A 23,562-nucleotide genomic window follows, 5' to 3' on the forward strand; every position below is an offset into this window, starting at 1 on the left:
CGCTTCACCGCTCATGCAGCCACAACACGCAGTTGCACCACCTTTTCGTCCGTTTGATGCGGCAATGGAAAGCTGGACGGAGTGGTCACGCCAATTTGGATTCCATCTCGCCGCCTACAGAATTCAAGGTAACGAGCGGCAGCCTTTTTTGTTGGCATGTGTAGGTGTGTCCACCTACCGTGTGATAGTGAAATTGTTTCCCCGACGCGACGTCGCAACTCTGTCCTACGAAGAAATTTTGTCTGCATTAGATGCATATTTCAAAGAATCAGTCAATGTCGTTGCAAAAAGGTATACGTTCTTTCGTACAAAACGTACGGCCGGTCAAACTAATAGGGAGTGGGTTGCAACTTTGCAAGGCCTTACTAGGGATTGTGCTTTTGCGTATGAATGTGGACTCCCTTATTCAGATACTATGGTACGTGATGCAATTGCACAGAACGTTTCTGATGTTCATATACGGGAGCAGATTTTGAAACTAGTCAATCCCTCCCTTCAACAAGTGATAGACATTTTGGATAGGCAAGACACACTTGACTTTGCTCAGGAATCATTTGCAACTTCGCCAGCAGTGTGTCACATTAACCGGCCCGCCGGGCGCGCTGCACGGAACAGTAAACAGCCCTCGCGTTCGTCCGTGCAGCTGTCGCCAAGCTCTCCACTACGTTTGCCGCGCTAAAGTCATGCCCGCGGTGTGCTACTACACATTCGCGTGAGAATTGCCCGTCACGCCAAGCTATTTGCTTTTTCTGTAATAAAAAAGGACATGTTCAGAGTGTTTGCCAGAAAAAGCTCAGTACGGACACTAACAACCATTCCAGGCCCTTTGCTTCGCGCCGGAATCGGAATCGAACCGAGTACACTCAGGCTCGTGAACTTTCGCCCATGGAAATTCATGTAGTTCATGCCACTCCGCCCAGTGCCCCTCTCTCTAACAGTGACTGTGTTCGTCCCACAAAAAGTGTGCGTCGACGTCGCCAGAAATCACGTCAATTAGTAAGTGATTCTGTACCAGTGTCTGTTCACATTGCACGAGACAGTTGCTCTTGTCGTCAGCAGGACAATAAACTTTTTGTAGATATGGACATTCATGGCAACGTGATACCTTTCCAGCTCGATACCAGAGCTGCAGTTTCATTGATCAATAAAGACACGTACAAACAACTGGGCACACCTCCATTGCGTGCCGCAAATGTTAAGTTAACTACATATTCAGGTCAGAATATCCCTGTATTAGGACAGTGCAGCCTTCTTGCAACATACAAGGGACAAACGAAACTTGTGTCATTTTACGTACTTCGTTCTTCTGCTGCAGTGAACTTGTTTGGTTTAGATTTATTTCAGTTGTTTAACTTGTCTATAGTCAATCATGTCCTATCAGTGAACAAGACTGTGCCTTCAGACAGTGTTTCTCGTCTATGTGACGAATTTGCAGACATTTTTGCACCGGGCCTCGGTTGCGCTAAGAACTATGAAGCACATTTGGAACTGAAAGTCAACGCGCAACCGAAATTTTTCAGAGCGCGCAATGTTCCCCACGCATTGCGTGATGAGGTCACACGAACGTTACACGATTTGGAATCACAAGGTGTGATTGAACGTGTGCAGGCTTCTCTCTGGGCATCACCCTCAGTAATTTTGCCAAAACCTTCCAGGAAATTGAGACTTTGTGTGGACTTCAAGGCAACGGTGAATCCACAACTGGTGATTGCAACTTTTCCTTTACCCCGCCCGGAAGATCTTTTTGACAAACTGTGCCCGGGTAAATATTTTTCGAAGTTGGACCTAGCAGATGCGTACTTGCAAATACCAGTGGACGACGAATCCCAGCGCGTTTTGGTGGTTAACACGCATCTTGGTTTGTATCGATTCAAGAGACTGCCATTCGGGTGTGCATCCGCCCCTGCATTGTTTCAGCAATATCTGCAAACTGTTTGTGCGTCGGTCCCTACTGCAGCAAACTATCTGGACGATATTGTGATCTCCGGACACACAGAAGAAGAACATTTAGCCAATCTCAGAACATTATTTCAGGTCTTGCGACAAAATGGTCTTCGCTTGCGGAAGGACAAATGTGTGTTTTTTGCTCGTGACTTACCATATTTGGGACATGTAATCAATGCACAAGGCATACATCCCAGTCCAGAGCACCTCCGTGCCATACAGGACTTGCCTTCGCCGCAGAATTTGAAGCAGCTACAGAGTGTGTTGGGAAAAATTAATTACTACCATAGATATGTTCCCCATGCCTCTTCCATTTCAGCTCCGCTTCATCGCTTACGCCGTAAAGGTGTTCCGTTCGTCTGGACGACGGAATGCGAACGCGCCTTTCGCCAGTTGAAATCGGCGTTGCTTTCTAATACTTGCCTTACACCTTTCGATCCCCAGAAACCCCTTTTGTTGATGGTAGATGCCTCAGATTTCGGGATCGGTGCTGTGCTTGCACACAAAGATGGATCGCATGATCGCCCTATTGCCTTTGCGTCCAAATTGCTTTCGTCTGCGCAAAGAAATTATTCACAGATCGAGAAAGAAGCTTTGGCTCTTGTATTTGGTGTTACTTAGTTTCATGATTTCTTGTATGGTCGTCACTTTACCATCATCACAGGCCACAAACCTTTGACATCGCTATTTCATCCGAACAAGCCTGTACCTCCACGTACAGCGCAGAAATTCATTCGCTGGTCAATTTTCCTCTCGCAGTACCGCTATGATATCTTGTATCGGTCCACTGCTAAGCACGGCAACGCTGATGCGTTGTCCTGTTTGCCTGTTGCTGAGGATAGAGCATTTGATTCCTCCGAACTTGCTTGCATGTTCATTGATTCGGAAACCGATGACGTGGTCGAATCGTTTCAGATTGATTTTCGTCATGTAGCTACAGCCACAGCTGCTGACCCTGTCCTTGCTACCGTTTTGTGTTTTGTTGCTACACAATGGCCCTTGTCAAAGTCACAGATCAAGGATCCGTTGATTCGCCGATTTTTTGCTCACAAGGAGAGACTTTTTGTTCGACGTGGTGTTTTGCTGTTGCGTTCTGATAATGATCAGTCCAGGGTCGTGGTCCCACGTTCGTTACAGTCCTCTGTATTACGGCTTCTCCACCAAGGACATTGGGGTATAGTGCGAACGAAACAACTTGCTCGTCAGCACTGTACTTGGTTCGGAATCGATGCTGCGATTACGAATATGTGCTCTTCTTGCATGGCGTGTGCCGAACAACAATCTGCACCACCGCGGAAATTCTTTGCATGGCCGAAAGCCACTTCCCCTTGGCAACGCTTGCACATCGATTTTGCTGGTCCATTCTGGAATGCTCGATGGTTGGTTGTGGTCGATTCTTTCAGTAATTTTCCTTTTGTTGTCCGGATGTCTTCCACGACGTCATCTGCCACCATCCAAGCGTTAACTGCTATCTTTTGCATTGAAGGTCTTCCACAGACTATTGTTTCCGACAATGGCCCACCATTCATGTCCACAGAATTTCAGTCGTTCTGCAAGGCCAATGGTATGCAACATCTGACGTCCGCGCCGTTTTCGCCTCAGTCAAACGGTGCCGCTGAACGATTGGTCAGGACTTTCAAGTCACAGATGTTGAAGTTGAAAGAGTCGCATTCTCGGGAGGACGCGTTACTGCTCTTTTTGTCTTCGTATTGCTCTCAGCCCCGAGATGGTCGCTCGCCGGCTGAGTTGCTCCACGGTCGTCCTCATCGAACCTTGATGTCTTTGCTGCATCCGCCGCATCAGGTTCCTGTGCAGCGGCAGCCACCTGCTTTTGCTCCAGGCGACGTTGTATATTATCGCAACTATCGAGGTTCACGGCGTTGGCTCGCAGGGCGCATTCTTCGCTGGCTCGGCTGCGCTATGTATCTGGTTTTGGGGGCCTCTGGTGAGGTGCGTCGGCATCTCAATCAGCTGCGCCTCTGTCGTCGCACGGGTTCTGCCGCTCCCCGCCTGCTTTCAGCGACGGTGCCGTCCGGTCAGCGCCCTGGGGACCCATCTACTGGCTCGCCTCATCCCCAGGTGTTACCGACGCTGCCTTCCATTTTGCCCCATGGCGACGCGCCGCCGCCTGTTCTCCCACCGGCGACGCCCGCGGTGGACGCGTCGCTGCAGCCGCCGGGCGCCTCCTTGGGTCATGCGCCGCCGATCGCTTCCCGTGACCAGCTGTCCTCCGACATGGGACTCTTGCCCGCTCCGGACCAGATGTCGTCTTCGCCCGTCGGGTAACCCGACGCGATGGAGGTCGACCCTTCGGCCCCTCCTGTCTCTCTACAGGCGCATACACCGCATGTTGGCGTGCACCCTGGACTAGGTTTTCACGCGTTTCCTAGCTCCCCTCGGACCGAATGGACGGGTGCGGGTGGCACAGCCTCGCCTGTTGTTAGGCTCCCCACCTCGTCGCATACGTCAACATGGGGTCCTCCCCACGGCGGGCGGAAGCCTTATAACACAACCGTACGCCGATTTGCGGGGGAGGAATGTGGTGTCACCGCCAGACACCACACTTGCTAGGTGGTAGCCTTTAAATCGGCCGCAGTCCATTAGTATACGTCGGACCCGCGTGTCGCCACTGTCAGTGATAGCAGACCGAGCGCCGCCACACGGCAGGTCTAGAGAGACGTCCTGGCACTCGTCCCAGTTGTACAGCCGACTTTGCTAGCGAAGCTACACTGACCAGTACGCTCTCATTTGCCGAGACGATAGTTAGCATAGCCTTCAGCTAAGTCATTGGCTACGACCTAGCAAGGCGCCATTACCAGTGTATAGTAAAATGGAGATTATATCTGTACAAGAGCAATGTACACCGATTATGGATTAAAGTTAAGTATTACAAGATTTTCGTACTTTATTGCAATTCTCAAGACATTGTCCTGTTCCAGACCTCACGCCGGTCTGCGTGTATTTAGACGCGTGCATTTCGGCCTCCTGCAGCGACACGGTGTTGGCTCTTGAGCCAACACTACAATTTCCAAAGTTGAAAACCCCATTGAAAGGCTGAAGGTTTGCAACGATAGATGAGATAAAAGAAAATTTGCAGATAGTCTTTTGTGCGATTCAGCAAGACTGCTTCCAGAAGTGGAAATGGTGCTGGGAGCAGTGTAATTGTGGAGGAGAGTATTTCGAAGGAGACCATGAACAATAAGCAAAAAGTAAGCATAAAAAAATTTTGTCGACAAAGTTCCAGAATTTTTTGAACAGACCTCGTACCAGAGGTTTATAGTTGATTCAGTTCATTTTATAGATGTAACTATTATTTTTCTACCATGAGTATAAACTAAACAAATTAAATGTTCTCTTAGAATGTGTTTTGTTGTTACAAGTTTAAAATAACCACATTAAATGTTTCCTGAAATACAATAAGCTTTTAGCTCGTTACACAGATGTCACTCTTGCTTTCTCTTATTACAAGTTGTAATTATGAGTTGTCTCATATTCATGTGTAACAACATACAACAGAATTTCTGGGCTCAATAAAAATCAGATCATATGAGGTTCTGAAGAAAAGCATTTACGATATGGGCAATGACAGATTAAAAGACATTCACCAAAAACTGTATACACAATTACAGCAGCATAAAGATTTGCAAATTTGTAGAAACAGTTCATATTTGGAAGATAGCAGAAACAGCAAGGACATAAAAACCTATTAAAAAGTGATAATAGGTTGGAAAGGTCAAACCTTTTCCCTTTTTTTATACTTCACATATTTAAAAACAGAAATTCCATTCACAACCTTAATTTCATTCATCGTAATCAATGTTTTTGAAAAACCTACAACAGTGTCATTCATGTTCAAGATATGAAACACTGCATTACTTCTGTAATTTTTCATCCACAGAACACTGTGTTTTGAAAATTTAGTCTCACTGTCAAGAGCAAATACTTAACAAGCATTACATGTAATTTTTGCAAGCATGTAGTCATTTTTTTGAGGTTACGTAGCAATCAGAAAACCAGACAAAACAAATCATGGAAGCTTTTTACAGAATAAAGTTAGAAATAGTATTCTTGTCTGTCTATTTACAGGTTCTGTGCCTCCTCTATTACAAGGGTACCACACACATACAAATCATGACACTGTTTGTTTTTTAAATCAAAAGATGTTACAGAACTATTATGACAGTACAGTTTCTCAGAGAGCTTGGATGCAGTCAGAGATGTTACATTTCCTGTGGATTACATTAGTTACATAATGTTGCTCACTTACACATTTATTTTATCTATACTGACTATTACCAACTTTTAAATTACTGATTATGCCTTATATTCTGTTTTGTTGAAAATTTTGGGTAGAGAGTCTGAAGGAATGAACATATTTATGGTATTGACCATAGTTGTTACATATTGGAGAAACAGATGAAAAAATTAAATGATTCACTGTCTAGATTACCATTGATAATCTTTCCCTCTTTGCTCCCTGTGATACTTTTTCGCCCAAGCTGACTGGTTAGTGCAGCTGACAGACATGCAGAGGACCCAAGTTCGATTCCCTGTACTGCCAAGGAATTTTCCTTGTTGGGAGAATTGGTACAGGGTGCACTGATCCTTGTGAGGCCAAACAAGGAGCAACTCAACTAATTAGTAGTGGTTTCAAGGTCAAGAAACCTGACAACAACAGGGAGAGTGGTGAGCTTCCCTCCATACCACATCCAATGACGTCATTGGCAATTGCATGACACAGCAGTTGGTCAGGCCCAATTGGCCATCTAGGGCCAGAATGCAGAACTTTACCTTTACCTTTTTCATGATGTACAAAAATTTCCAGTTCTCCATTAAATCCACTGCATGTGATTTCTGACATTTTTGATTGGGTGGCCAGCATTTTTGGTGTGTGCCACTATTGATGATTTTGTGAACTGGTTATATGTGTGTAACAGTTGAAATGTTCAGTGTGTCAAGTATAAAAGTTCCTCCAAGTCTGTGTCCTATGTAGTAGCTTGATCAAGTTTTAGATGTGATTTGGTATATTCCTGAGTTGATAATTTACCTTTTCTATTGTTTCACTAATTTCTGTTAATTTTTTTTATCTATCATTGAGCTAGAGAAGTCATAAACCACTACAGTTTCCTTAAGGGTGTCTAATTCTTACCCCGTGTCATTTTTGTTCAATGGAACTTTCCTCCTCCTCCTCCTGCCTACCCCCCCCCCCCCCCCCCCCCCAGTGGACCTGGAAATTGTGCCCGTTGTTGTGATTTTCTATGCTTGAATCTAGATCTAGGAAATCATACTGTCATAATATCTCTATAATATATTTTGAGTTCAGAAACAAACAATGTGAGATGTAAAAAAAATCCCAAGATTTATTTTTTCCAGTTTTCCAACTGCAGTATGATCTCAAAAAGATGATTACAATGTAAGAGAATTGGAAAAACACACATATAAACATCATACATAATACTTATGTAAATATCTGCACTTGACAATAAGAATAAATGTTCGAAACAAATTGTGCTACACTTGGAAAAAATATGTAACTTGAAAGGTGTTTCATTATTTAAATCATTTTATAATCAATGCCAACTAAAGCCTTCTCCATGCAGTACAGTTTTCCATGATGCACCTACATGTTTTTTAACGTAGACTGTCCACTTTCCATCAGACTGCCACCCACGTTTTTTTCTATTGTATTATTTATAAATATAAATTAACATTAATGAAACAATTTTACCCACTGTGCTTCCATGAATTCAAGGCTCACTTCTTCAATTTGGTTCCTGAGAATAGCAACATCATTGCTCAGCAACATATCCAGCTTCTGAAGTTCATCTTGGATCTGCTGTAATCTCCGTGCTTCTTCATGAGTTTGCTTCTTCCTTTATTTTTTAATAAGAGGAAAAGAGAAGTACAGTTATTCTTCTGTCATCAATTACAAAGAAATCATGTGAGATTTGAAAAATAAGAAGTATGAAAAATTTGCAATAGTTGAAGAACTGAGCAAAGTATGAAAATGGAATTTTTCGTGGTGAAACGGATGCTTTTTGAAGGTACAAAACAGAGTTGACAAAGCCATAACAGCTTTCCTGTCAAGTCCTGTCCCCGTTACAAAGAAGGAGCACCAAATATTAATTTAATAATTATACATAAACACAATGTCAAACATTTGTAAATAGATAATTTACAGCAGAGGCACATTAAAGAGTTCTGTTACCTATTCTAAATTCTTACCTCACAATTTTATAAATTATTATGTATCTACTGAAATCATAAGATACTCTTTTGCCTGACTACAAATACACTACCCTCCCCAAAAATCTTCAGTCTGCACTTGCAGTCAGTTGTGCTAACAAGGGAATGACCCAATAAGACATGTAAAAACCTACCCTGAAATTTTTTATACAGGAAGAAGACAATAAAAGAAATGCACTGTCAAAATTTTAGAAAATAGCCGAAAATTGCCAAATTCGTAGCGCGCCAGACAATGGTACAAATGCACACCCCCAAATGGTGCTGTAGCAACTGTGCGTGTGCAACGAGGTGCACACACACAGCCGAGGTCGGCAGTACATTTGTAAACAGGAACCACGACACAATCGTAATTTGTAAAGGACATTTCAGGTTACCATTCGTTGATAGTTTCTCTGACACTACAGTAGACAGTTACTATTCTCTCGAATTAGCCCCTCAAGTAACATCTATTACAAATTTATCAGTTGTTTTTTGCCGTATTGCCAATACAGATAAAGCTGAATTAATATTTATTGTGCTTTTGTACGGCTTGCCTGCTAATAGTACCTTTTTTTTCTTCCAGTTTCACAATAATGCAGAATCCAATTAATGTTTTCAATTTAGCAATGAGGACGTACGTATGTGTCATTTGTTAGTTGATTTCCTTGACATTCATTCAAATGATATATCGACATTTCATTTGAAATTGTGGATTCGTTAGCAAAACTGGAAATAACTGTGACGATTCCATGAATTGTGGTATGGACGACGTCAGTTCTGTCAATGATAGTACTGAAGAAAAATACCTTCCAAGCCTAAAAAAACACGTACTGCAACAGCTTTCGGCGACAAAGAAAAGGCACGCATTGGTTAAACGATGGAGGGAAGTTACACAGTGTGCAAAAACGTTTTCGTTTCGTAAAATCTGAGCATGAACTGTACAAATGGAAGAATGAATTACATGAAGAAAGAAATATGTGCCAAACGGAAACCCGAAACAATCTGAATGAAAAACTGTTCAAAAGATTTAGAATTGCTGGTAAGAGGCTATGCACCATTACCGATGGAGATCTAAGAGACTGGGCCTCCGAATTGCATCTGACATGAACATTGTTAATTTCCAGGCTTCGTGGACCTGTATAAGCAGGTTCAAGAATGGTACAGAATAGGAAGTAGCAAAATTACCAAGTTTACATCACGTAAATGTGTAGAGCAGCTGCCAGTGATAGACAATGCTATACAGAAATTCATAGCTGATGTAAAGACCAAACTAGCTACTATCTCCGCAACTGCCGTTTACAACAGTGATCAGTAAGGTTTCGTGAAAGAACTGTGTGCACATCCTACTTTATCATTTCTGGGTGGGAAAAAAAAAGAGTTGGTTGCCCAATCAATGAATGCAATGACAGATTCATATATGATAATGCCAGTGATAAGTATGAGTGGTTTACTGTTTCCGCAGTTGTGTATCTGTCTTCAAGAACCGCAAGGCAAATTAGGACCAAAAATAAAAAATGGATAGTTTAGTTGCAAAAATCTTGTAATTGACGTATGAAAACCTGGAAAAATGGGAAAGAATATTTTTCAACATTTCATTTGAAATGTACTCCTACCAGCTGCAGAAAGTAATTCATTTCTTTTGTTGGATTCATGGTCTGGACATAATGATGCCCGTTTCCGCTGAGGGCAATGCAAAATCTGTAGATCTAATCTGGATTCCACCTGGAACTACTAGTACAATTCATCCTCTCGATAATGAATTTTTTTTCGACACTGGAAAGCATTTTTCAGGAAATTATCAGCCAACATAATTTCCGATAGCTCTCTCTTATTTCAGGTTCATCAGAGGAACAGTATTCTTAAGCTCTAATCATTTGTGCATTACCAGTTTTCTTCGGCACACTTTACAAATTTGATCAAGTATTCCTGGTACGCAGAACAACGCACGGGACCATTTCCGACTCCATCCCAGTTCTGTCTAAATGAAATGTCGTGTGGCTAGGGCCTCCCATCGGGTAGACCGGTCACCTGGTGCAAGTCTTTTTAGTTGACGCCACTTCAGAAACTTGCGTGTCGATGGGGATGAGATGATGATAATGATTATGTTGATGACGATGATGATGATGATGATGACGATGATGATGATGATAACACAACACCCACTCCCTGAGCAGAGAAAATCTCCAACCCAGTCGGGAATTGAACCCGGGCCCCTTTGCATGGCATTCCGTTGCGCCAACTACTCGGCTATCAATAAAACTAGTGGTTACTGCGAAGTGCCTGACTGCATCAATTTTTCCTTTGTCCGGTGTGCCTGGTGCAAGAAAAATGTTTGTTTTTGTCATTCAATAGACACTTCACATTTTAGTGACAACTACAGGGAATAAACAAAGAACTGCTTCACTGATAGTCAAATGTACAGCATTCAAACATCATTATAAGGAATGGCCCACAGGAACTGTTATAAAATGTAGTACTGCAAGACACATTTCATTTCAATAAATTACAAGTCCTCATTGATGGAAGTCATCTGTGGCATCAAACACTGCCATGATTTTATTTTTTCTGCTAGCCACAATTACATGTGCAAGAATTGAACTGTTGATATGAAGTTATCCAAAAAGTGTTTGTGTAGTTTAAGCCAGGTTTTTACTGGAGCAAACAAGCTAACAAGCACAAGTAAAAGAGAATTTTGTCTGATTTACCCAGTCGGCATCTTGCATGTCTTTCAACTGGATGCCACTGCACCTACTTGTGTGTCCCTAACCTTCTCCCATTTCCTAATCAGAAAATGGAGACCTGCAGTTTAATGTGGAATCTGAAACACATGTCTTTTGTTGGCCACTCCAACATCTGTGAGAAGTGTATGCTCGGTTAAAAATCATAGTGAAAAAGTTGTGGTTTGAACGGGATTTGATCCCACGCTCTCTGGATCATGAAGTGCATGCTTTTTGCCACTTGACAATTTTTGTTTTAGGGAAAAAAAAAGAATATGACCATTAGACCTTACATGCATAGTGGAAACGCTAGCTGTGTCATCTCTTGAAATTATGCTCAACATCGGTAATTAGTGTTCTGTTTATAAATTTCCCCTCAATTGTAATGAGAAGCTAGGGAAAAAAAGCAACCAACATACAAGGAAAATTTTGGACCACTGCTAAAGAGAGATGGAGATGCAATTCCACGTAAAGTGCACAATGTCCACACATGTCACACTTCCATATAAATTGAGGCACTTAAATTCTTCCTTCACTACACTATTTTGCATACTCCGCCAAGAACAGTGCGCTCGCCAAGCAAAATAATCCTCACTGAATAGCGAAGTTTCACATTGTGGCTCTAACAAGATAAGAGTTGTATCCTGTATGACGAATATTAGCTCCAAAAACTAAAAACTAACAACACAGCATTCATAGGCAATGTTCGCTACCTCATGTTCTCTTCCATTCCCTCTGGTATAAACAATTCTATCCACACACAAACAAATGCTAGTGAATTTTCTGCAAATACTCATTCGCCATGTCTTTGCTTCCATTTTCTCCATTGTAAACCAGGCTTTAGGTGCTTAAAATTTGTGTCTGTGAACTCCGGATAATTCCACTATGTGGGTGAGTGATTCGCCAAGTTGCATGCTAGGCAGGCAGGGCTGTATAAGGGGCTGTTACAAACTGTTCTTCATACGGCAAAAATGTGTAAGTTCAACATTTTTTACAAAATAGCTGCAGTGCCTCTTAGCAGCTAAAATTTTTGCAGTGGATTTCTTTCATTGTCTTCTTCCTGTGTAACAATTTCAGGGTGGGTTTCGACATGTCTTAATGGACCATTCTGTTGTAAGGCCTCTGCATCATTAAGTCATTTATCTCATTTTATTAATGAAATGTATGGAACTCAGTCTGTCAACCGAATTGTTTGAATTAACATCTGTGTGTCCTTCAGTATCTTTGTGAGCTTCTTTTGTTGATATGAACAAGAACTAACTTTTATTAGTCTGCATTTTATAGATGTGCTATTGACCTATGTTGCAATAAACGTGTTTATAATGATTTAAGTAAAGAACTGTACTTACATAAGTACATTTTTATGAACTGTGAGTAATGGAAGGATGAGGTCTATGATGTATTGTCACTGAACTGTCACTGATGTATGGATTAGTCTGGTTTTTGTGATGTATGAATAGAAGAGTTAAGAAGCTGGTACCCACTGACGAAGCCAAGTAAATTTTAATAAATGTATGAACAATGGAACAGTGATGCTGTGTCCATTATTGTTTAACACCATTCAGTACCTAAAAACATATTCAGTTTTGAGGGAGGAACTTGTGGTCCTATCGAGAAGAGGAGACTAGAACCATGTTAGTACCAAAACAACTGGATGAATTCTTGCTTAGTTTCCATTATCTTCATGAATCTTCCATTTCATTACTTGTCCTACAGCAAGGTGTCAGTTGACAAAGTCACTCAGATTTGTGAATGAACTCAATAAAAACTGTGTGACAGGTCTGCCTCACATTTGTGCCTTATTTTTCAATATATTTGGAGTTAAATTCAATTAGTGCCTATTGTTTATCTGCAGTTTTCCCACTGTCCCTTTTCTTTAATTGCATCATCAACATTCATAACAAAGCACCTGTAGTAGGTGACCGTCTGGGGACAAAAGACTAGCAGCCGAGTACAATTTCCTCGCTGACGGGCAAACGGTCATAGATCATACATTACCCGTTTCTATCCAGCTTTGTATTTAGTTGAGCAAATTAAGTAATGGGAAATGTCACAAAACTTCCATATGCTACCGGAGATTATTCTGATCTTGAGGAACATTAGTAGAAATGTTGATTCTGCTAGATGGTAGTGCATGGAAACAAGTGCTCAATGCTGAAAGGCTACAAAGAAATAAGATGAGTTATCCATCATCTAACTGAATCAGCATCACTACCAATGTTTCTCCATCACAGACATCAATATAATCTCTGCTATCATATGTTAATTCTGTTACATCACCATGACATAATTCAGTTAACTACACTCAAAATGACAACATGTATTATTAGAATGACCAGTAACTCCTGATGATGATGATGATGATGATGATGATGACAGAGGAAGTCTTTGGAAGCTCGGTACATAAAGCAATCTGATATGGCAAGAAACAGTTATCTAACTGAATGAAGTGCCATAAATAGTGACTTTAAATATTAACTTAGTGGCAATGGCACTAACACACCAAAATTGCATTTCTTTGAATGCATCTCTCGCCCTCCTCCTATTGAGTCTCACAAAAGCATACCAATAATAGCACTACCACTTGCACTTTTCTTGGATTGGTCACCAGTTCAAACTGAGTATTTCAAATCCATCTATGTGAAGGTTAATAAAATGACTTAAATCAAAAATTATAGATTAAATACAAATTGTATACCAAAATCTAAACAGACACCAAAGACTAACTTATGTAATGAGCTTGTATTATCAAACCGTAACAGTAAATTTACTGGATAACATATTTCACAAAATAGTTCATTAACTTGACAGATAAAAAAAGTAGAAACACATCAGACAGTTTCGATATGTTAAAAAGATTTTATTTCCTAAATGCTAAAAGTCTTTCAATGCAAGGAAAAAAATGATTTCTTTCCTTTCCACAAAGAATAAATTCAAATGTGGAGTAGGCCTTTCCTGGGACTCGTCACACAGTGTTATGACATCTAATACAAGTAATCCATTTCTATATTAATAGAAGCAGCATGACATGCATCAACTTCAATTCCACTAATAACTTCGAATTAGAGAGTCCATCATTTCAAGTGACATCATGGCTAGACTACTTTATTGTTTTAACTACCACACCACTGAATATTTGAAAAATTTGCTTTGCATCTACAAAACTTCAGTCTCATTCACTTCCACATGCAAAACTTGTTTCCCATCACCACATAATTTTACTCTTGAGGGTAACCTCAAATCTACTGAATATATTCAAATAAATACCTACATTTTCACTTCCACCGTTCTTTATTGTGCATAGATCATTATGTCCTTTCCTGATGAATAATTCCTAATATGAAAAATGTAGAAGCCAATTAGTATCCATGAATATACATTACATTCCAAATTTACAGATGGCAGCTAACATTTTATAATTCATCTAAGCATATATCATGTACCCACTTTATCTTGGCCAGTTTTACAGAGGAGTGTTGGGAGAGAAGAAGAAAGCCCCATTCCACACAGAATGCTGGAGAAAGAGGGGGGGGGGGGGGGGGGGAGCAATGTTGGGTTAACAGTCCTTACTTTTCACAATGAGTGTTTTTGAAATCAGAAGTCACAGGAAGCTACTGAATGCTTAATGTTTTGTGTAATCTAAAAAAAAAAACTGGCTTATACTGGGACATGTTATCATGATATTTCAATGACACCTACTGCTGCAATCATATATAGCCAAAATAAAACAGTATCAACAACAAAAATAACAATGCAATTGTACACAGTATTGGTTGTTAACGGAAGTTGATATCAACTGGGCACAAATTAATAAAGGGCAAGAGTCCTCAAATGTCTAGCAATGTCTACAGATAAGTAAAAGTGAAACAAGGAGTAAAGAGTAAAGTAAAACAATGGGGATGGAACGAAATAGGAGAGATGAAGATTGGGGTGGGGGTGGGGGTGGGGGGGAAGAGAGAAAGAGAGAGCGAGAGAGAGAGAGAGAGAGAGAGAGAGAGAGAGAGAGAGAGAGAGATACGTGACCACAGTATGAACTACCTTGATTTGGCCTGCTCTGTGTATGAATTTGATAACCTACAAATACTGATTTTCCTACTCTTACATTCAGTTTTACTATCTTATTGCCCACCATGATTGCCCTAATTTGCTATGGAAAGTAATATTGAATCCAAATACAAATTGTGAACGACCCAGTCACAGAATATTACCCAACACTCATGGTACATCCAACAATCAAAGGTACATTCATTGCTTGCCTAAATTAATGAGTCACTTCAAGTTGAAAGAAAGTCATTTACAGGGTACGGAGCAAAAAGCTGTCCATAAGTTCATTAAGGTATGCCATATGCAGCTGAAGTTCCTCATTGGTGATTAGATCCAGTAGAGCTATCAAGTGGTGGGGACGTCAACTGCTACATTTCACCTGCATTTCTAAATAGTTCCAGACATTTTCTACTGGATTAAGATCAGGCAATTTAGTGGGCTACTCAAAGTGCAATATGATGTCTGAGTACTCGTCAAACCAGGAACATATGCATACAGCCCTGTGAACACAGCTGTTGTCCTTCCAGAAAATGAGTGAGTCCACAGTGCACTGATCGTAAGGTTGCAGAAGGGCAACACTTGGCTATCAAGACTGGTGAAATGAAACTCCTTGTTCACATTCACAGTAACTTGAAAAGAGGGCACAAGTCATGGTATGAAAGATATCTCCAAAACACCACAGAACCAGCTCCAGAATGATCTCCATACCCATACACTGTGGGTAAAAGGCTGTAGTACATTTGAAAACTTGCATCATTTAAAAAGAGACCAAATCACGACTTGACACATCAACACTACACTCTTCCAGTCAACTGTGTGCACTTCCATTTGCAAAGTTCACTTGGAAACTGGTTGAGATGGATATGCATTCACTGACAAACATTTCCTGTCAATTTTAAATACAGTTATAATTGACAAGACACTTGTCTCCAGTTCTTGTCGTTTACTATCATTTTGAGACAACATTTCTTGTGTTTTGTTACACTGGTGTGAGTGATATGCCACCCACTGCACACATCAGACAGTAGAAATTAGAAACAGAGTGAGTATCGGTATAATGCTGCAGGTGACACACTTCACAAATCAAGGTGTCAATGTTACATCAGTGCTAACGGGCTTCATTCACTCTCAGTGTAGTTACGTGTGTATGACAAGTATGAGAACTGTGGCACTGGGTTTCCCCATATTCTTTGACATGTTCTCTCTTACTGAAGCATGCAGGAGTGTAAGCCTAGTCGTAAATTACTGTTAGTACAGAAGATGAGTACATGATCTTGCTGCTGAAAAATAGCACTGACAAGGCAAAATGACCTTGTCAGGATCAGTTGGCCTTTAACAAAGCTATGTTGTGTGAAACTGTGGAGGACGTCAGATGAAAATTAACTGATGCAAAGCACACAATTAGAAATGTGTTCCATTAGACAAGAAGTGATATCTGGAATAAGTTTCATGCTATAGTCCGTACTTCAGATGAAAAACATACAGATTTCATTCAATGCAAACAAATTAGTTATATTCTCATTTATTCCACCTCTACCATGAGAAAACGTATTTTATTTTATTTATTTTATTCACACATCAAGTTCCATAGGACCATATTGAGGAGCAAATATCCAGGGTCATGGAACGTGTCGGTACATGAAATTACAACATGAAAGTAATCTACATCTACATCTACATCTACATTTATACTCCGCAAGCCACCCAACGGTGTGTGGCGGAGGGCACTTTATGTGCCACTGTCATTACCTCCCTTTCCTGTTCCAGTCGCGTATGGTTCACGGGAAGAACGACCATCTGAAAGCCTCCGTGCGCGCTCTAATCTCCCTAATTTTACATTCGTGATCTCCTCGGGAGGTGTAACTAGGGGGAAGCAATATATTCGATACCTCCTCCAGAAACGCACCCTCTCGAAACCTGGCGAGCAAGCTACACCGCGATGCAGAGCGCCTCTCTTGCAGAGTCTGCCACTTGAGTGTATTAAACATCTCTGTAACGCTATCACGGTTACCAAATAACCCTGTGACGAAACGCGCCGCTCTTCTTTGGATCTTCTCTATCTCCTCCGTCAACCCGATCTGGTACGGATCCCACACTGATAAGCAATACTCAAGTATAGGTCGAACGAGTGTTTTGTAAGCCACCTCCTTTGTTGATGGACTACATTTTCTAAGCACTCTCCCAATGAATCTCAACCTGGTACCCGCCTTACCAACAATTAATTTTATATGATCATTCCACTTCAAATCGTTCCGCACGCATACTCCAAGATATTTTACAGAAGTAACTGCTACCAGTGTTTGTTCCACTATCATATAATCATACAATAAAGGATCCTTCTTTCTATGTATTCGCAATACATTACATTTGTCTATGTTAAGGGACAGTTGCCACTCCCTGCACCAAGTGCCTATCCGCTGCAGATCTTCCTGCATTTCGCTACAATTTTCTAACGCTGCAACTTCTCTGTATACTACAGCATCATCCGCGAAAAGCCGCATGGAACTTCCGACACTCTCTACTAGGTCATTTATATATATTGTGAAAAGCAATTGTCCCATAACACTCCCCTGTGGCACGCCAGAGGTTACTTTAACGTCTGTAGACGTCTCTCCATTGATAACAACATGCTGTGTTCTGTTTGCTAAAAACTCTTCAATCCAGCCACACAGCTGGTCTGATATTCCGTAGGCTCTTACTTTGTTTATCAGGCGACAGTGCGGAACTGTATCGAACGCCTTCCGGAAGTCAAGAAAAATAGCATCTACTTGGGAGCCGGTATCTAATAAGAGATAACAGATAAAAATACGAGGGCGGTTCAGAAAGTAACCTCCGATTGGTCACAGTGCGGGTTGTGGGGGGAGTAGCGACGCCATCTGTACGTTCACGCACTCAACAGGTCAGTCGGCATCAAGCCGTGGTCGAGTGAACGTCGTACCTGCGCTAGTTTAGTTTTTGTGGCAGTTTGAAATGTGTGCTGCAATAGAAAACCCCGCCAAATGTGAAGTGCGTGCTGTCATAAGGTTTTTTACAGCCAAAGGATATTCAACAGCAGCTATTCATCGTGAGCTTTGTGCCGTGTACGGACCAAGAGTTATGAGTGAAGGAGTTGTCCGTGAATGGGTACGTTTATTTAAAAGTGGACGAGAAAACGTTCATGATGAAGAGAGGAGTGGTAGACCATCATTGGTGACTGACGAACTCGTTCAGACAGTTGATGCAAAAGTTCGTGAAAATCGACGTTTCTCAATGTCGGAGTTGTCTACTGGTTTTCCACAGATTTCTAAGACTCTCTTGTACGAGATAGTGACAGCAAGATTGGGTTACCGTAAGTTCTGTGCACGATGGGTGCCCAAAATTCTTACCGACCACCACAAAACTCAAAGAATGGCCTCTGCATTAGACTTTCTGTCACGTTATGAGGACGAAGGAGAACCATTGTTAAACAGAATCGTGACCGGTGACGAAACCTGGATTAAGTACGTGAACCCTGAGACAAAAGAACAATCAAAGATGTGGGCACATTCAAATTCGCCTACCAAACCAAGAACAGCCTCGCAAGATTTTTCTGCCAGAAAACTGATGGCAACGGTGTTTTGGGATGCCAAAGGGGTGTTGTTGGTTGAATTCATGGAACGTGGTACGACCATTAATCAAGACGTGTACTGTGAAACAATAAAAAAGTTACGACGGGCTATACAGAACAAACGCTGTGGTATGCTGACTTCCGGTATCGTTTTTTTGCACGATAACGCCCGTCCTCACTCTGCTCGCAGAACAACGGCCCTTCTTGAGTCCTTCAAGTGGGACGTTATCAACCATCCACCTTACAGCCCAGACCTGGCGCCAAGTGATTATCACCTCTTCATGCATTTGAAGAAATGGCTCGGGTCACAGCGGTTGGATGACGACGAAGAGCTCAAAGATGCGGTCACAGGCTGGCTCCAGGCACAAGCGGGTGATTTTTATGCAGAAGGAATTTCAAAGCTTGTGAAGAGATACGATAAGTGCCTCAATCGCTATGGAGACTATGTAGAAAAATAGTGCAAAGATGTAGTTGTAAGATGTATATATTAAAATATTTTTATTTAACTTGGTGTATTTTTTTAAATCAACCGGAGGTTACTTTCTGAACGGCCCTCGTAAATGTTTATGAACCCAAAAAAGTCAGTCCATAAGTTTAAGTAAACACAATCAACAATACAATAAGAATCAGCTTAATTTTTCAAGGAACTCCTCGACAGAATAGAAGGAGTGACCCACGAGGAAACTCCAGTTTCAATTTGAGAGCGCGTGGATTACTACTAAGATTTTTTAATTAGAGTGGTAGCTTATTGAAAATGGATGCAGCAGTATACCGCAAACCTTTCTGCACACGGGTTAAGAAAGTCCAATCCAAATGCAGGTCTGATTTCTGCTAAGTATTAACTGAGTGAAAGCTGCTTATTCTTGGGAATAAGCTAATGTTGTTAACAATAAATGATAGTAAGGAATATATATATATTGAGAGGCCAATGTCAAAATACCCAGACTCATGAACAGAGGTCAACAAGAGGTTCATGAAATTACACCACTTATTACCCGAACCGCCAGTTTATGAGCCAAAAATATCCTTTTAGAATGGGACGAGTTACCCCAAAATATAATACCATATGACATATGTGCTACATCACACGAAAACTGAGCACAGAGCAATGTCACTGTTATATCCATATGACAAAAAACACCCACTATTTCTGTATACATGTGGTCATGGCAACTTGCATTTATGCACCAACTGTGAGTTGTGCAACTTACCATTCATTTCTGTAATATACTTCAACAATTAATCATCATTTAGAAATTGCATTTCATCCTCAGGTCACATTTTCTGGTGCTGTCGATATAGACTCAGTAATGCCTTGAAACTGTATACATGTAAACCTAATTATTAAGAAATTCTCTGAATAGGTATTAAATATTAAAGTAAATTTACAGCATTTTTCAAAAAAGTTATACATATATAAAAGTATGTATAAACAGACCAGTATTCACTGCTGACCTGCTGACTGATTAGTAATTATATTGGTATGCCCACGGTTGCTTTTGTCATCCAGGCAGGTCAGACATTTTGAAACATTTCAACTCGCACTTGAGAAAGGCTATATAGCCAAAATCATGACTGTGTGAAATAAATGAACAGTAAATTACAGTTTAATGGCAGAAATTTCTTTCAACATAGTTTCACATGTAGCAGGAATGCCATGAGACTGCAGTTGTACTTGTCAACTTGTACCCAACAACCGACTCAGGTGACAAATGTTCAGAAATGACATCACAGGAGTCACTGGTAAGTTAAGAGCAAGTATACGCAGCAAGTATACGGATCTCATTTCTGATCTCTATCAGACAGTCCATGTTGATACACCAACAAATCAGGCAACTTCATTCATGATGCAGTCACAGATGCATCCAAACACAACTGCTCCTTTCAGAAATTCTGTAACATATCTATGTCTACCCAGTTTATTGCACTGATTCCATAAAACCAACATACACATACACACCACTTGCACCATGACTTACGTTCACGGTGAGTGTGCCTGGTACCGGCTGTACATCCAAGGCAATCGGTGCGGTTTGTTAACGGCTGTGTAATATTTTGCTCGGTGAGCTTCTGATGACACATAGACAAGTCTTAAGACAATCAGTTTTTTCCATGTTGGGTGCCACAGCCATAAATTTATTGAAAGACAATTCCATTTTCCACCACGGCTATTATACAATCACTGTCATTTATACTATGATCAGCTGATTTCAGCTGCTTTCCATCTTCAAGTGTGTTCTCCTATACTCATAAATCTACATTGTCACCCTTTGTGTGGGTATATAATTGTACATCTGTCATTTTAATACATAACTGTTGTTGTTGTAAACACGACTGAGAACAATGTTCGATATTCATTAAAGCTTGAAAATAACATTACTGCTGTAGTGGCAGAGATATGTAAGTATAAAAACACTTACTAAATCACAAAGAACATTGATCTACCCAGATTAATTTGACACAGTCTAATGAGTGAAGTTACTTTCCTATTAATCAAATTTTCTGCCAACCCTAAGGATCTATGACATTATCATTTACAGTTTCTCTAGAAAGCTGCTGCATCTCCAATGGACAATCCTTTAAAAGTAACAAGTATTGCTTCCTAGCACAAACATATGGAACAAGTAACAGAAAATTAAGAAGCTGGAGAATAGCAGCAAGTTAAATGGCATAAGAATATCCTTTGCACCAAAGACAATTCTTTAGCCAACTGAGAAAGAGTGAAGTGTGTGAGTTTATCTGGGTAATGTCCTAAAGGGATAAGAAAGAAAATGAGCTTTAGGGAGGGTAGGTGGACGTGGTAGGGAGGGATGGAGAGACCTCACATTCTTCAGCACACATTATCATATTTGCATACCTCAAGAACTGTGGGAATATGTATGCCAGATAACAACTATAAGACTAAAAATCTGCATAGGCAAGATTTTATACTGAAACTACAGTATTAACAATGATATGATTAAAGACAACTATAGCCTGTGTGTGTGAAGTGTTAACTTGCAATTCATTTGTAAAGAAGATATGACTAAAGAAACTGTACCCTGTGTGTGGGAAGTGTTAACCTGCAATTCGTATGTAAACAAGAAGCTTAACAGTTAAGCTTTCAGACTTGCATTTTTCTTCAGTACAAATAGATACATGATGTACACAGAGAATCACAAAAGATAGGTATAACTAACCCTATACCAGTATGTTAGAGGGACAAGTCATTAGGCAAACCTGCAGGCTGGGGAAATGGTGGTCCCCATCACTCTCCAAAGAGGGCTTCAACATGATCAAGTCTTATGCAACTGAAATATGGAGTATAGACGCATTAAGGAGTGGCAGTATTCCAAGCTGTAACATCTGATGCATCAGCTGCATTTCAGCTTTCTCTTAGTACACTGGAGTAGACTAAAAGGCGTATCAAAGGGTATCTCACAATATCACACAAGATGTTTATCGACTACACTGTTCAATTGTGTTTACCACAACAGCATCTAAAAGGTACACAGCCATCATTTGGACACCAATAATTGTAGTATAGTGTGGTGTACTCTTTTCATCAAAACATACTCGCAAATGAAAACACGTAAGACCAGTTACAGAGGTGAGCAGAAATATTGTGGAAATGTTATTTTATTTTCATTAGGAGAACCATGGCAAGGGATGACACACGTGTTCAATATGGGATATTGATCGCAATAAATTTCGCAAGAGGAAGTACCTGTATGGACGCAACTATAAAAATTCCTATCACCAGCCTAATTTGCAGAAGCACAGAGCTCAGAGAATGTGTATTTCTTGACAATATTTGTGATTTTTACTCAAACAAATGTCATGTCATTCATTCACTCATTGGACAGACTTGTATATCAACATTTCTTGTTGGACAAGCAGAATTCTCTCTCTGATCAACACACATAACATGAACAGTTAGTTCATAGTCTGATAAAAACAGTTAAGGTTGAGCAAGCAGGACCTGACAGCAGCTCATGGACGTTGTATATGCTGATGGGCAAAATACAGATTATATACATAAAAAGTATTTCATTTCCTTACAGCAATAATCAAGCAAGGAGGAGACAAAAGTCTTTCATAGCCGCATTCAAGGCCGCAGCTGAGCAACTAAGAGGTAAGAAAGAGCAATCACATCAAACCCGACCAGAATCTACATCTACATCTATACTCTGCAAACAACTGTGATGTGCACTGCAGAGGGCAAGTCCCATTGTACCAGTTATTAGGGTTTCTTCCTGTTCCATTCATGTATGGTCTGTGGGAAGAAAGATCATTTGAAAGCCTCTGTGAATGTAATTATTCTAATCTTATACTCATGTTCCCTAAGTGAGCGATATTTAGGGTATTGTAGTATATTTCTAGTGACATCATTTAAAGCCAGTTCTTAAGACTTTGTTAATACATTTTCTAGAGATAGTTACTGTCTATCTGCAAGAGTCTTCCAGTTACGTTTCTTTAGTATCTCTGTGGCACTCTCTCACAGATTAACAAACCTTAGACCATTTGTGCTGTTCTTCTCTGTATACATTCAATATCCCTGTTAGTCCTATTTGGTATGGGACCCACACACTTGAGCAATATTTTAGAACCAGTCAAACAAGCGATTTGTAAGCAATCTCCTCTGTAGACTGATTGCACTTCCCCCATATTCTACCAATAAACCGCAGTCTACTACCTGCTTTACCCACAACTGAGCCTATGTGACCATTCCATTTCATATCCCTACAAAGTGTTACACCCAAGTATTTTTATGAGTTGGCCGATTCCAATGATGACTCATTGATATTATAGTCATAGGTTGTTATGTTTTTTCATTTTGTGAAATGCACAATTTTATATTTCTCAACATTTAAAGCAAGTTGTCAATCTTTGCACCACTTTGACATCTTATCGAGATCTGACTGAATGTTTATGCAGCTTCTTTCAGAAAATATTTATGCAGTTTCTTTCAGACAGTACATCATTACAGATAACTGCATCGTCTGCAAAAAGCCTGTTGTTGCTATTAATATTGTCAGCAAGATCAGTAATATACAACACGAACAG

The 23,562-nt window shown here is 40.6% G+C and overlaps 1 protein-coding gene across 1 annotated transcript in view; it reads right to left on the reverse strand.

Annotated features, from left to right (window-relative positions):
• LOC126252398 (RAB6-interacting golgin) overlaps positions 1 to 23,562 on the reverse strand; it is a 71,266-nt gene that overhangs the window by 16,893 nt on the left and 30,811 nt on the right. Inside the window, exon 4 of the mRNA XM_049953292.1 lies at positions 7,677 to 7,817. Coding sequence (XP_049809249.1) covers positions 7,677 to 7,817 — 141 coding nt within the window. The remainder of the gene's footprint in view (positions 1 to 7,676; positions 7,818 to 23,562) is intronic.

This window comes from Schistocerca nitens, chromosome 1 (genome assembly GCF_023898315.1).
Source record: "Schistocerca nitens isolate TAMUIC-IGC-003100 chromosome 1, iqSchNite1.1, whole genome shotgun sequence".
NCBI lineage: Eukaryota > Metazoa > Arthropoda > Insecta > Orthoptera > Acrididae > Schistocerca > Schistocerca nitens.